At 38.5% G+C, this 13,426-nt stretch overlaps 1 protein-coding gene across 1 annotated transcript in view; it reads left to right on the forward strand.

The window, feature by feature from the left end:
- kif6 (kinesin family member 6) overlaps nucleotides 1-10,386 on the forward strand; it is a 68,236-nt gene extending 57,850 nt beyond the window's left edge. The window contains 9 exon segments of the mRNA XM_059354091.1: nucleotides 1,341-1,391; nucleotides 2,383-2,470; nucleotides 2,619-2,754; nucleotides 3,897-3,979; nucleotides 7,364-7,450; nucleotides 7,555-7,659; nucleotides 9,285-9,404; nucleotides 10,009-10,042; nucleotides 10,044-10,386. Coding sequence (XP_059210074.1) covers nucleotides 1,341-1,391; nucleotides 2,383-2,470; nucleotides 2,619-2,754; nucleotides 3,897-3,979; nucleotides 7,364-7,450; nucleotides 7,555-7,659; nucleotides 9,285-9,404; nucleotides 10,009-10,042; nucleotides 10,044-10,103 — 764 coding nt within the window. The 3' untranslated portion in view covers nucleotides 10,104-10,386.
- Nucleotides 10,387-13,426: the final 3,040 nt, after the last annotated feature.

A 13,426-nucleotide genomic window follows, 5' to 3' on the forward strand; every position in this document is an offset into this window, starting at 1 on the left:
GTGTCTAGAAATAGTCTCAAATATGACCTATAAAATATACTATTGTCCATTTCTTTAGTACAGTTGTACTTTGCCACTGAAGCATTGCCTTACAAATTGAACGTCTTCAATGGGGCAATTAACTATGTCAATTAGGGGAAGAAATAGCAAAAACAGAAGAACAGACACAAATTAATTCATATATGTTAACCCAGTACTACCACCACAAGAGAGGCATCAACCTGAAAAGCTTTTCTTATGTTGCTTCCTGTCTGTCTGAGTCAGAAGAGTTCATTGTGACTGTGGCGTGTGTAACTCATGAGTAGTCCTGTCATAAATTAAGACCAGTGCAGTGCCTGTTCAAAACGTTCAAAATGTGCTTGTTTGGAACGGGCCGGTTGTTTGTCTTCAGGTGTTGCTGCTTGCAACCTTGGCACATACTTTTTGATGCAAGTGCAGTTTAGGAGAACTCATCCAAACTACTTCACAATCAACACCACTGGGTCCAGGAACAAAATTGTCCAATTGTTTTTATTTTTGAGGCTGTAGCGGATAGCTCTGTGTTTTAAGGTTACAGAGAAGACGTTGGTATTATATTTAACCAGATAAATGAATTACATTAATACATTTAATTACATCATTATAAAATCTCAAATCAATCTTCAGGCTCCAAGCTTCTGGATGGTGTATACCACTTCTATGTGGCATCTACTGCTGACCTTCTTTCTCCCCCTAAAAATCCACTGCCCCAACCGCCAGTTCTCTATAAAAGGGGTGAAACACTAAGGGTTTGAGTCATGACATTACACCAGCAAGAGGAAAATTGCTGTTATATTTACTGTTGACGATGCTTCATGGCATGGTTGCAGTCAGTTCCACTGAGGATAAATGACTGCTCTGTACTCAGAGAGAGACACAATTTCAGCACTTTGAAGTCAAGCTACCAATCACATTCAAACATTCATCATTTACATATAAATCACCATTGAAATTAAAAGTACCCTCTATCATCCTTCCCCATAATGCACTCTGTTGTTGGTTGGGTTTTCCCGCCCTGTTGATTTATGTTTTACCTCTGCTGCCCTAAGCATGTTGCACATTCAGTAGTTTACTGATAATCTGTATAAGATTTCTTTGGCCCTGAGAGGGGTTCCTTGCATTATGGTTTGTTTCAAAATGTGCAAAACATGCAGGAGTAAGTCCATTCTTGCAATTAATCATCCTCTGCCCTGTGATGAATGTCTCTCTTTATAAATGTTAAAGGTTATTTGAAGATGTTTCTTTTGTATTTGGGGCTTAGCACTCTAAAAGAACATAAAAATGGTGTCTATTGTCTTTTTTCTCCACTCTCTTTTTCTCAGATGATTTGAAGAAGCAGTTAGAGATGCAGAGGAGGCAGAGGGCAGCTCATGGTGAGTTCAAACTGACACTGTATAGTCCCTCAGCAAAACCTGAACAATGTGTCTTTAGAGAGAAGCATAATATTGAACTCCATCTTCCCACGCCAACAGCTTAACAATGCATGGACTCTTGAAGGAAACACATGCATCATAAGCTAAATCTCCACATCATATTGCACTCGTGCCTTTTGTAGAACTTAACTGAGAATCCAGGTTTAAACAATAATCAGCCTCCTCAGCTGGAAAGATGAACAAAGCTTTCACAAACAGAAACTCTGTTTACCATCTTTTTGATATTGAACTCCTTCCAAAGTGGGGTGGTAAACATTGTTAGCGCATTGTGGGTGCTCTTGTACCGTATGTGGCGCAGCACCCACTTGAAAGCCTCTGCAGTAGTCCTTGCTGACTGAAAGCTTAGTGACCAAAAACTGGGCGTCACAACTCTAAGACTCCTTCATTTACTCTCCTCTGACTGTTTTGATCAGCAACATAAATGCTTTGATGAGGAAATCTGGTCGTAAAGCACACAAATATCTCCCTCCAGTTCAGGCGCCAAAGGCTTTTGTTGTTATTTTGAGTCGTGCATCAGAGAACACTTCACAGCAGCCTGGCTTCTATTATGCAGGGTCATCCCTTAAAACATCTTTGCAGTGAAATGCATTCACATGAACCAAAAAAATAAATAATTATTACTCTATTACCTAGCTATTATACAGTACTGTGCAAAAGTCTTAGGCAGGTGTGAAAACATGCTGTAGAATAAGAATGCTTTTAAAAATAGAATGTTAATAGTTTATTTTTTATCAATTAACAAAATGCAAAGTAAGTAAACAGAAGAAAAATCGAATATCAAATCAATATTTGATCTGACCACCCTTTGCTTTCAAATCAGCATCAATTCATTTTTTCACAACTGCCTAAGACTTTTTCACAGTTCTGTATGTCTATTAATGTCCACATTTTATCTGTCATTTGCCATGCCTTGCCTCCAATTCTGCCATAGGTGTAATGGGGAATCACCCAGTGGTTGAGGATGATGTCGACCTGGTGGAAGAAAACCTGTGCAAACACATTGAGCAAGAAAAAAAGGCGTGAGTGCAGTAAAAGTGTATTTTAATGTATTACAGACCAAATGTTTTTATAGTTTTTCCCAAGACACTGCTTAGATTGATTAGACACAGCAGATGCTGTGTAACGTGGACAAGAGATTAATTTGGTGCTGCTAATATCCCCTGTCAGTTACAAAGGCAACATTGGTCGTCTAAAAGTGCTGAGGACAGAGATTGAGCACCTGCAGCTGTTGTTGGAGAGGGCAAAGGTCAAGCTCCAAAAGGATTTCCATAAGTGGTGGAGCGAGGAGGCTTCCAGCGTGCAGGTGACGGACCTCACTTTTTCTCTACCTATCTATGTGACAACACCACATAAACCTTCTGTAGGCATGACATAACGGCAAGACTCGTGTGTTAAAGATATGTTTCTGAAGTTAGCCAGGAAGGCAGTGTCTGTTCATATTTGTCTCTGTAGTTATGGATGTTTTCTTTTGTGTGTTTTCCGAATATCGGCCTCCACGGACACGTTAGTGTGTAAGTCGATACGCATGTGTCTCTGACTTCGGAGGCTTTTACGGCACCAGTGTGACCCTTGCAGCCTCTGTGCAGCATCATGCTGAACAGGCCCTGGTGGGAAGATATGTAGGAGGAAAATACACAGGAACTCATTTTTACAGAATTCCATGAGACCCAAACAAGGGCCTGGAGAGCAGCTTAGAGGCAGCACAGCGACAGCATCAATACGGTCTAGGCAGTTCGAGGCCTAACAAGGACAATATGTTCATGGTGTTTTTCAGCAACACAGCGGGGGATAAGAAATGCGTCAGTGTTTATTTCCTCCTAAATAATATTGTCCGTGCTTGAATACTTAAGAGACTTGCACATTATTGAGACAGATAATGTTTGCTCAAAGAGAAAGATGAGCAGAAAATTCTTAAATTAAGAACACTTCCAGACAATGAAGTCTCTGATCTCACACATTTTGCTTGGCCTTAATAGCTGTTCTGCACATTTCGGAAACCAGCCACAAAGAAGATGTTAAGCAGCAACATCTGACCAGCAGACACTGGTCAGATGTGGAGAACAATATCTCACTCACATCTGAGCAGGATTTGGGAATTTATCACTGAATGACAAATGGAAAGAGGAGGAAGTCTAACAGACAGACTTTACATGTGCAGTTTTTAAGCAGGAAGCAGGCTGTTTTCCTTGCCAGTTTATTTGCATCCAACAGCTTTGTTCAACCATCTATTTGTGTTTTTGGAAAACAGTACACATGTAATTGATCAGACTTGGGGTAAAAGATATATTGGAGCTAGACAACACAAAAGCACCCAAGGTCTTCTGTTCTGTTGAGATGTAAGTCACATATGGCCACATTGTGTTTAAATGTCAACAGTGCGGAATGATGTTTTTACAGAGAAGTGTCCCAGAAGTAGTTGAGTAATTTCTCAATGATTGTGATTAGGAGTCAGAGGCCTCAGCTAGACATCGCACAGAGTTGACAAGTGGGACCTTGCAGCCATCTTCACCTCGCACTCCAGGCTTTCGGTAAGACATTTTTTATTGATGATGACTGTTTTTTTGTTGTCTTTTTTACAAGCAGCTCATTACAACCCATATCAATGTTTATTGTTAGGCAACAGCCTCTAGTGGCCATAGTAATTATGACGAGTAAACAAGAAGGCTCCTTCTGATGATGTAGTATAAAGAGCTACAAAGTCTCCAAAGGAATGATAGATGGGTGAAACACACAGACTTAACAACAAGACAGAATACAACAGGAATAAAACTTCCTGGTTAGGCATTAAAAAAGACAGTTTAAACAGTAAATAAATGTACATAAATGCCGGAAGTGAAGTAGTTACACAGACGAAGTGAGCCATGGAAGTTACATAAATCATCTGCCATTTAAACTCCATCAATCACTGCTACTATATCAGCAAGATGGCGGTAGAGGACAGTCTAAAACATAAATATGAGTCATATTTTGCTGCCTGTACAAAGGCCCTATATTGGGTTTTATAGGGGAGACTGGTCTATATGAGGGTAGTAAACAACCTTTGTTGTTGTATGTGTTTGAATAATTTTATGTTTCCAACAGATGCAAATGTAGACTTGTGAAAAATGTGGATGTTTGCCTTTATGGTGTGTTCACACTGGAGGCGAGCTGAATTTTTTCATGCAGCATCTTGCAAAAGACACATCTTGCATATTTGCACAAGTTGAACAAATCTTAATTCCGAAAACAAACACTTAAAGAGTTGTTGTTGACTTCAGACTTTTAACACATCAGGCATCCTGTTGTTGTTTTTTCTGGAAACCTTTTTATCCATTTATTGCAATGAAATGAAAAACAGCTCAATGTGTTTAGTTTGGGTGCATACCGCTGTGGTAACACCATACCAGCAGTCTGTTTTAATGCACCTCCGGATGATATTATTAAAGCAAACTCATGTGGGTAAAGTGAGGTGAAAATTTGCTTCACACCTGGTGTGAGCATACCATTAGATGCAGTGGTTATTTCATTAAGCATTCATTTTGAGTCTCTGCTGAGCTGATTGGTAACAAAAACAAAGCATCCAAGTTACAAGGAGAAACATCTTCCCCTCTCACATTCATTAATGTTATTTTTACCCTCTCACCATGTGCTTAAACAGCTCTTGATTAATGGTCAACAACTTGCAGCTCCTCAGTGCTCATTTCCGTACTGAACAAATGTTGAAATGTAATGTCACTGTGTTTTTTCTCCTCATCAACTACGAATATATAGAGTGTTGCAGCAGCGATTGCACCTATGCTTCAGAAATCATAAAAGTGGCAATTATTTGTGATAGTTATTTTACAAAAGAAAGCATGTAAGTATTATAAATGTTTGTTTGCTACAGAACTTATTTTCTGCAATAATTCAGAATTCAATGGAAAATGTCCAAGTGTGCCTAAGAAAACACATCAGCCATGCTATTTAACACTTAGAGTCTGCCAGAAGTCTGTCAGATGTATATGACAGCATTATGATATTTTTTCACAGAATCAGTGACCACAACATGCATCCAGACATTGTCCATCTTCACTACTCTTAAAGAACACAAAATTCAGTTTCCTCAAATACGACTCTTGAAGGATTTTAATTTGTTTTTATGAAAGGTTGAAAATGTTCTCTTTCCTGCTGTAGTTAGTTTCCTTTTTTTTTTTGTCTGATTATAGGCTGTCAGAAGACGTTACACCCTTATGGACTAAAAGTCAGATTTCATAACGTAGGAAGCTGTTAAATCTTTTGTGTGGGGTTTCAGTAACACTGTCAGATCTGGAGCAAACAATGTCGCTACAACTGCTAGAAAATTCATTATCTCCTCCACTTACCTGAGTCGAGCTTGCATTAATATAATTACATATCTCATCAGGGGTTATTGTTATATATTCCTGGGAAATAAATATGATATAATAATGAATAATTCTGGGCCATATCATTCCTACTGGGTTTCCATCATACTTTCATACTGAAGCATGTATTACATTGCATTCTATGTGGCATTTAAAAGGTCTATAGAGTCTGAAATTGACAGTTTCTCTCAGTCGCTTTGGTGCATTTCTCACATCAATATTAACATTTGCACAACAGTTATTTCAACGTCCACAACATTTAGTCATTTCTTCACATCATAGTAGCAGTTTCTCATTCCTTACCTTAATTGCCAATGCTTTTAGACCTGCATCAATTGCTTTCATACAACTCTCTGTTTTATAACATTATGATTGCTTATGTCATACCAGTCAAAATTAACTATACTTGTGAATGCTGAATAGTCATTCCATATAAAACTAATAGTCCTCATTTCATTGCTTGAGTTATTACATATAAAAATATTGAACTAGTTGCCAAAATCTGTCAAGCAAATTTTATATATTTTTTAAAATCTTTATTTTTAACTGAAAATGTCTCTGGAATTGAATACATTTCTCTCAGGTGAACCTCAGCTTTCACTGATGAGAAGGGGCGTGTGAAGCATAATTTGCAACCAATGATAAGCCACTTACAAGCATATATGAACCAAGCAGGACATAGTGTGGACCATTTCTACTGTGACACTGTACTGTGCACAGCTCGGTACAGTGTCACAGTAGTGTCGCAGCTCAGTTTGTTGTAAATAAGGTTGTTTTTTTTTTCCTTTTGCACAATGCTGTGAACAAATTAGAATTGAAAAGGGCATATGCAATAAAAATGTGAAACATACATATTCAGTGTGTTGTACCTTACTAAATACAGTAATGTGTAACTTTACTGTAGTTTTCAAATGGCTGTGCAAATACTATACAGTGCTGTCTTGAGCATTTTCAGGTAGCGTCACCAAGATCTAACTTTTTTCGCATTGGTAAACATTTACAGAGTAATGTCATAATGAAAACATAACAAAGCCATTTGACTATCTTGTTCATAAACATGGTGTCAGGACTTTTCATCTTGATGTCACTGACACTTTCATTGACATGAATACTTGCTTTTGAGGAATGAGCTATCCATTTTGAGCAAGTGACATGCTTTTACAGGTTATCAACTAGGTTTTGCAGTTTGTACTAATTGTTTTGAGAAATGTATTAACTGTTGTGCAAATGTTAATAGTAATGTGAGAAATGCACCAAAGCGACTGAGAAAAACTGTAACTTGGTAAACCTGCAAAAACCTCTTGCAGAGTGATAACTACTCTGCATTGTTGTGCCCTCTTGTGGTTAAAACAAGCACATGTATGTGATAACACTGAGAAACATAGAGAATGAGTGGAGACTCCAGAGATACAGCGAGTACCTACTGTAGAGCCACTATATGAGTTAAGTATGGGCATATTAATTTATTGCACCTACAGAGCAATATACGGCTAATCTGTGGAATTATGGTGTAACAATATTTATGAAATGATCTCCTCACTTGTTGTATAGTGTACCTGGTCTGAGCAGCACTATGAGAGGCTCCCCACAAGGCCCAGACCCAAATATGGACCGTACCACCACTGTTCAGGACCTCGGGTCAGCTTAGCTTCACTTAATCTCTTTTTTGTTTCCTGTGAGGTACCACCAGATTATACTCCATGTTACACTTTGTCCTTGTCTTTTATTTGTGTGGATTTCAGAAGCTTCATCCCCAAAAGTGTACCGCCCTTGACGGCTGACCCAGCAGGTCATGATCCATTCCTGGATGGGAGGGTGACTGACTCCACTCCATCATCTGAGTGGAGGTACATGGAGATTTGGTTTTTCATGAAATTATAGCACCTAAATTGAACATACTTGTAGCTTTCTATGACTGTCTGTAATCAACATCCAGCTCATGCCCTAATGTCAGGAAAGGTTGTGATTAAGCTGTGTGGTTCAGAAATAAATAACGTCACTGGGGTCTCTTATTATTATAGGGCCTCTAGAAATGTGGCACAGTGTAAAAACAATTGAAACAATAAGTAAACTGTGCTGATTTAGTTTAAAATGTGTGCATGTTCAACACTGTGTGCACAGTGTGCACACTAATGCAAACAATACAGTAGCCTATTCCTTGTGTTTTCAGCAACTCTTAGGTCTATACATACAGTCTCAACCTGTAGATTTTATAGCTGTTCACTGTTTTCTTTCCACTTATGAACGTGGCCATAACTTTTTTATTTCTTTGTGAAGTAATGTCTCAACTCTATTAACAAATCAAAGACCGGAAGTAGCGCTTCATCGCTGCTGTTGCTGCTGCTGCTGCTGTTGCTGCTGTTGCTGCTGCTGCTGCTGTTGCTGCTGCTGCTGCTGCTGCTGCTTCTGTTGTTTTACAACCACAGTAAAACACTCAGTGAATAACATATATGCTTTTTGTTCGTCTCCCCAGAAACCACTGACAGAGATATTATTGTTTTATACAGAGGTTGCATGAAATAAGGAGCTGTTTACGTTTCTAGCATTTTACAACAGTGGCTTTTATGCCCTTGCTGTTGAACCCCCCTTTTTAGAGGGGTAGGAGTGAGGGACATGGGTTATTTAGGGGGATATAGCAGGTCAGCAGTAGAAGTCGCAAAGATGTGGTGTAGATCATCTATAAGCTGGGAACCTGAAGATTTGTTTCCTGCTTACCACTGTGTGGCAGGTTTTTGTTACGAATCTGTAATAAAAGTTAGTTTATTGGAAGTGTATAAGGGCCTGGAACAATATGATGATTTCTGCTCAATTTTCCTTTTTTTTTTTTTTTTTACCAAAATACCACATTAAGATCAAAGGTATCAAAAATGTGTGTGGAAATTTCTGCAAGAATTGTGTTTTTCTGCAATTGGATGGCGAGCACTTCTGTTCTATAACTACTGGGAAACCTGCTTATTGCCAGTATGCCTAAGAAAAGCCATTCATCCTCTGCATGCTCTAGGTTTCCAGTTTTGCATGAGGCTGATTATCTTAGAGGTCATAATAGGTCATTTTACACAGTGAGGTCAAGTTTCAAAAAATGCTCTCACTATAATGAAATGCTACTACGGGGACTTACATCAACACCCAATTCATGCAATTCCAAGACTGTTTGTGGACCTCAGTTTGCAGAACTATTCAAATACAATAGTTGAAAATAACATATTTGTACTGTACGAGAGAGAAAACTCATTAGTACCAACAGATCTATTAGGTCTTCTTGATTCATAACAAAAAGACACAAAAATCTTCTCTATAACAGTAAGACTGAGCCTGCTACAGTCTCTGAAAAGAAGAAGTGGGTTGGGTCTGCTGGTGGTCAACACACACACACATATACAGTTAGAGAATACAAAAATCCTGATTTGTGAACTTGTGACTGAAGAACTTGTGCTGACATTGTTATAATACATTATATGCATGTATATTGCAGGGCCCTATCCACCACCTCGCTCCCATACACCTCTATTCCTTTGACTGGAGACGATGAGATTGATGCCAATATCCTGGCCTTTGTCAGAGCCAGGCAAAACCTCCTTGATAGGACAGGTAACAAACACACACACACACACACACACACACACACACACACACATACACACACACAAAGAAAAACTCACTAAGCTTTCACACGATATGCATTTAGCATTTAACGCTGCCCTCTAGTGGTGTGACGCTTTACAGCACTTCAGAATAAATTTCTTGTTTTGAGCTTTTGTGAGTTGTCTTTAATTATCATACGTCACAACCTATATGTTCTATATTAGAAACTACCTGTAAGGTATGAGATTTGATACGCTACCACTTTAAAGCTAAAATGTGTTCAGATTCACTTGAGGAATGTCTTTTTTGGTGAAGATCCCATAATTTCACACAAACACCCTCACCTCCCTTTACTCTTACGTGGTTCTTCTCTCAGTTACACTCTTCTCTCCTTTGACCGTTGTGTAGCTGCTTACTTTGGCAAACAGGAAAGTGGACTTGGCCATCTTGTGGTTTGCCACTAGATCTCCAGAACGGCTGAGGTCATGAGAACAGACAGAACGATGGCCAAACGAGCAGAGACACCAGACAGAAAAATAGCGAGGCTGCGGAGCACATTTGCCCTCTGAAGTCCTTTGTTCCTTCCTTTCTTTTCCTTCCCCACTTTAGGCAATGGAAGACTCATTTCATGCTTCTTTACCTTGGCACTGCTAAGCTGGATAGGGACAGTGTTTTGACAGGAAAGCCCCTTTCCTTGGTTGTTTGGTAACCCCTGTATGGTGCAATCCCTCCTATCAAAACAGCTTTTAAATCACTGGAGCATGCTGGGTAGTGTAGGGAACCTGGACACAGACAGCATCATTCCAGAGTGGAGGCTGTTATTGTAATTGAAGTGCTTCATTCAGGGATTGTTTCTATGAAAATACAGAGTTTTCAGAGTTTGTAAGACCAAGAAAAGCACATCACCTTGCCATTGGCTTTTTTGTGATTGCTAAAGGACTTTTATTTCTCAAGTATTCTTCTAATACTTCCAACTGGATGTTTAATCTGCCTTGTTTTTTTATATATATATTCCAGGACCGCCTCAGTGATAACATGAAGTCTTTTTGAGAAGTTATCGTCACCTACCTGCTTCTACAACCTCCACATCTGTCCTGTTTATTAGACTATATTGAGTATTGATGGACTGACAAGATGTGTGTCGTAACTTTCTCAACTGGGTCCCAAACATACTAGATTTCCCCTGCAAAAGACCCATCTTCCGAACACAGTACTGTTGGGTCTTTACATGCATACACACACACTTGTTGGCTTCCTGGAGAGTATGCCAGTAATAAAATGGGCAGTAGTATAAATCACAGCCTGCGCTGGCCATTTGATCTGAACAAATGTTGTTTCAAGATATGAGAGGAAGGAGGGGACAATAAGAAACCGGTCGGCTCCAGTGTGTGTTGAATCATCGTCACAGGAAGTTTCCACATGCAGAATGACAAATGGTTTCATATTTCTGTCTGGTTTCCAAGTTTGTGTAAAATGTTGTTAGTAGATGTATGTAATATATATACAGTATATTTCCTGATTAATAATTTTTTTTGTATTCTGTAAAAAAAGAAAAAAATCTGCACAAAACATATATTTTTTAAATAAAACCACATAATGACAAAATGCCTCAATGTGTGTCACTGTACTATTAAGTGATGAGTTACTTCACAAGTGTACCAATCTGACTCAAATATTGCTGTCATAGACTGTATTACAATGATAGTGGACGTAGTTACAGTGGCATCACCCCTTGGTTTGTGAGGTCCCGTTTTGAAGCCTTGAGTTGAGTTTTGGTCGTTGCCATATTGGTCTTGTGAAACCAACGCATGCTCAGAACTAAAGGGAGTTCGACGCTAGGCCATTAGCTTACACTAGCACTAACTAGCTAGCTTGATTAGCAAGGGGAAATCAATCTTTAAATGGACAGCAGACAATTAGTGTCTTTTAGTCCAACAAAACACTGAACAAGACATTTTAAGGCGACCATAATGCGGTGAACTCTGATGAGCTAAAAACACTGAAAGGGTCAAAGAAGAAAACACACAGTGCGCAGTGGTAGCAACCTGACAATCATAAGGTAGCCCTGCCACGAAGCATACCCTGCTTTATTTTCTGTTTCCTCTAAATGAGTTCATGATTTACAAAATTAACATCATGCTGTATTGAAGAAGTATTGAAACTGACAACCGACACCTAAAACTTATGATGAGAATGTTCACTGAGATAACAAATCAAGTGAGACTTCTTTTAGCAACGGTGAAGTTGCCCCCTGCTGGGCATTTGAAAAAGTGCAGGTATAATTGAGTCCACTTTTTAGATGGCAAAATATTTGGGTTAGGCATTGACACAGAGACTATTTGGTTAGTTTAAGAGACAAAAACTATGGATGATTAGGTTTAGGAAAGGGCCAGATTTAATATCAGTGGGCATGTCATGTAGTTAATGTAGTGGGTTTATCTTGTCATAGAGTAAAGTAGGTATGTTGAGTATCCTGCGAGACGGCAGACAGACCCTTCTCTCTGTTTTGCAGGAACAACTTAACATAAGTGGGCATGGCATTGGACTTCTTAGTCATACCATACTGTTCTAAACCCTCATACATATTAATCATTTTAATTAATTGATTATTTATGTAGGATTCTTCACAAACTAAACCCATTAGGAGTCAAAATTATTCCACATTACAAGTTGTGTTCCAAAGGCTGTAGTGGGGAGTTGAAAAATGATCCTGTATGTCCAAGTATTATACTGTATATGAGATGATATAAGCAAAAAGAATCATTGTGCAGTAGTTTCACTAGTGGATCATCTGGTCCTTAAAGTATCCATCTGTTTTTACTTCTGTTGAGGGAGGTGCAGTCTATCCCAGCATGCACTGGGCAGAAGACAAGGAAACACCCTGCGTCCTTTAGCACTATTTGAAATTCAAATAAGGTTACAAACATTTCTTTGTATGGAGTAATCATTATTGTGTATTGAGCTGAATTATCATTTATGGATGCTTACATTTGATTACAGCAGCACTTCATTTGATAGTTCAGTGTAGATAATATCAGTAAATCACATCAAAGTTTATACTAGCAGTGGACTGGCCACTTCAGTTTATATTGTTAGTGGACTCACAAGTAAGATACAGTTTTGTACTAAATGTAGTACATCCCATGTAACAGGAGATCAGATCCTACTGCCCCAGGCTTCCTGACATTTATTGTATGCATTAACGTCAGCCGATAATCAAAATCATCCCATCCAGTCACATTAGAGCCTTGGCTTCACACCCACTTCCCAAAGAGAAGACAACCTGTGAGCATAGAAACAACCTGTTTGCATGGCTTTGCGTTGATTTGTTTGACAGATGACAAGCAGCTGCACGATTTGCATCAAGTTGCCTTGGAGAAAGAGCTCTCTTTGGTGAAGTCATGATATATGTTATTTCTCTCAGTCACATCAGTGGCTTTCTCCCTGATGTAAGATGTTTTTAATTGACGCCAAAATAGAAACAAATACCATAAATGTTTCTACCTCAGACTAAATGGCAGTGGTAGCTAATTAAGTGTGTAACATTCAAACATATTAAGTAGAGCTCATATTATTTTCTTTAGTAATGGGAGTGTACTTCCCACTGTTGTTAGTCTAAATGTGAATTCTAATGTGTTTAACCCTCAGATAATTTTGGCTCAATACAAACATATGCATTCTTTTTTGTCTTTTTTTAGCACCTTTTAAACTGTCCTTCACCACATGCATGAGATCTTTTTCTCAGCACAAACACAGTTGTAAGTCTGAAGAATAAAGCTGCCAGGGAAAAATAGCACAGGCCACAATAAAAAAAATAGTAATTCGGACTAAAGAAATGTACAAAGTATTATTATAAAACAGTTCAGGATGTAAAAATAGAAGTTCATTATTTATACAAACAAATACAACCGAAAATGGAAGAAATAAAAATACAAAACAGTTCATCTGCGTGTTAAGTGTTTTTATTTTATTTTTAAAAACTGAATTTCTATGTAAGTATCTAACATTCTCTCTCAAAAAAAAAAAGTTTAA

The sequence above is a fragment of the Centropristis striata genome, chromosome 16 (genome assembly GCF_030273125.1).
Source record: "Centropristis striata isolate RG_2023a ecotype Rhode Island chromosome 16, C.striata_1.0, whole genome shotgun sequence".
NCBI lineage: Eukaryota > Metazoa > Chordata > Actinopteri > Perciformes > Serranidae > Centropristis > Centropristis striata.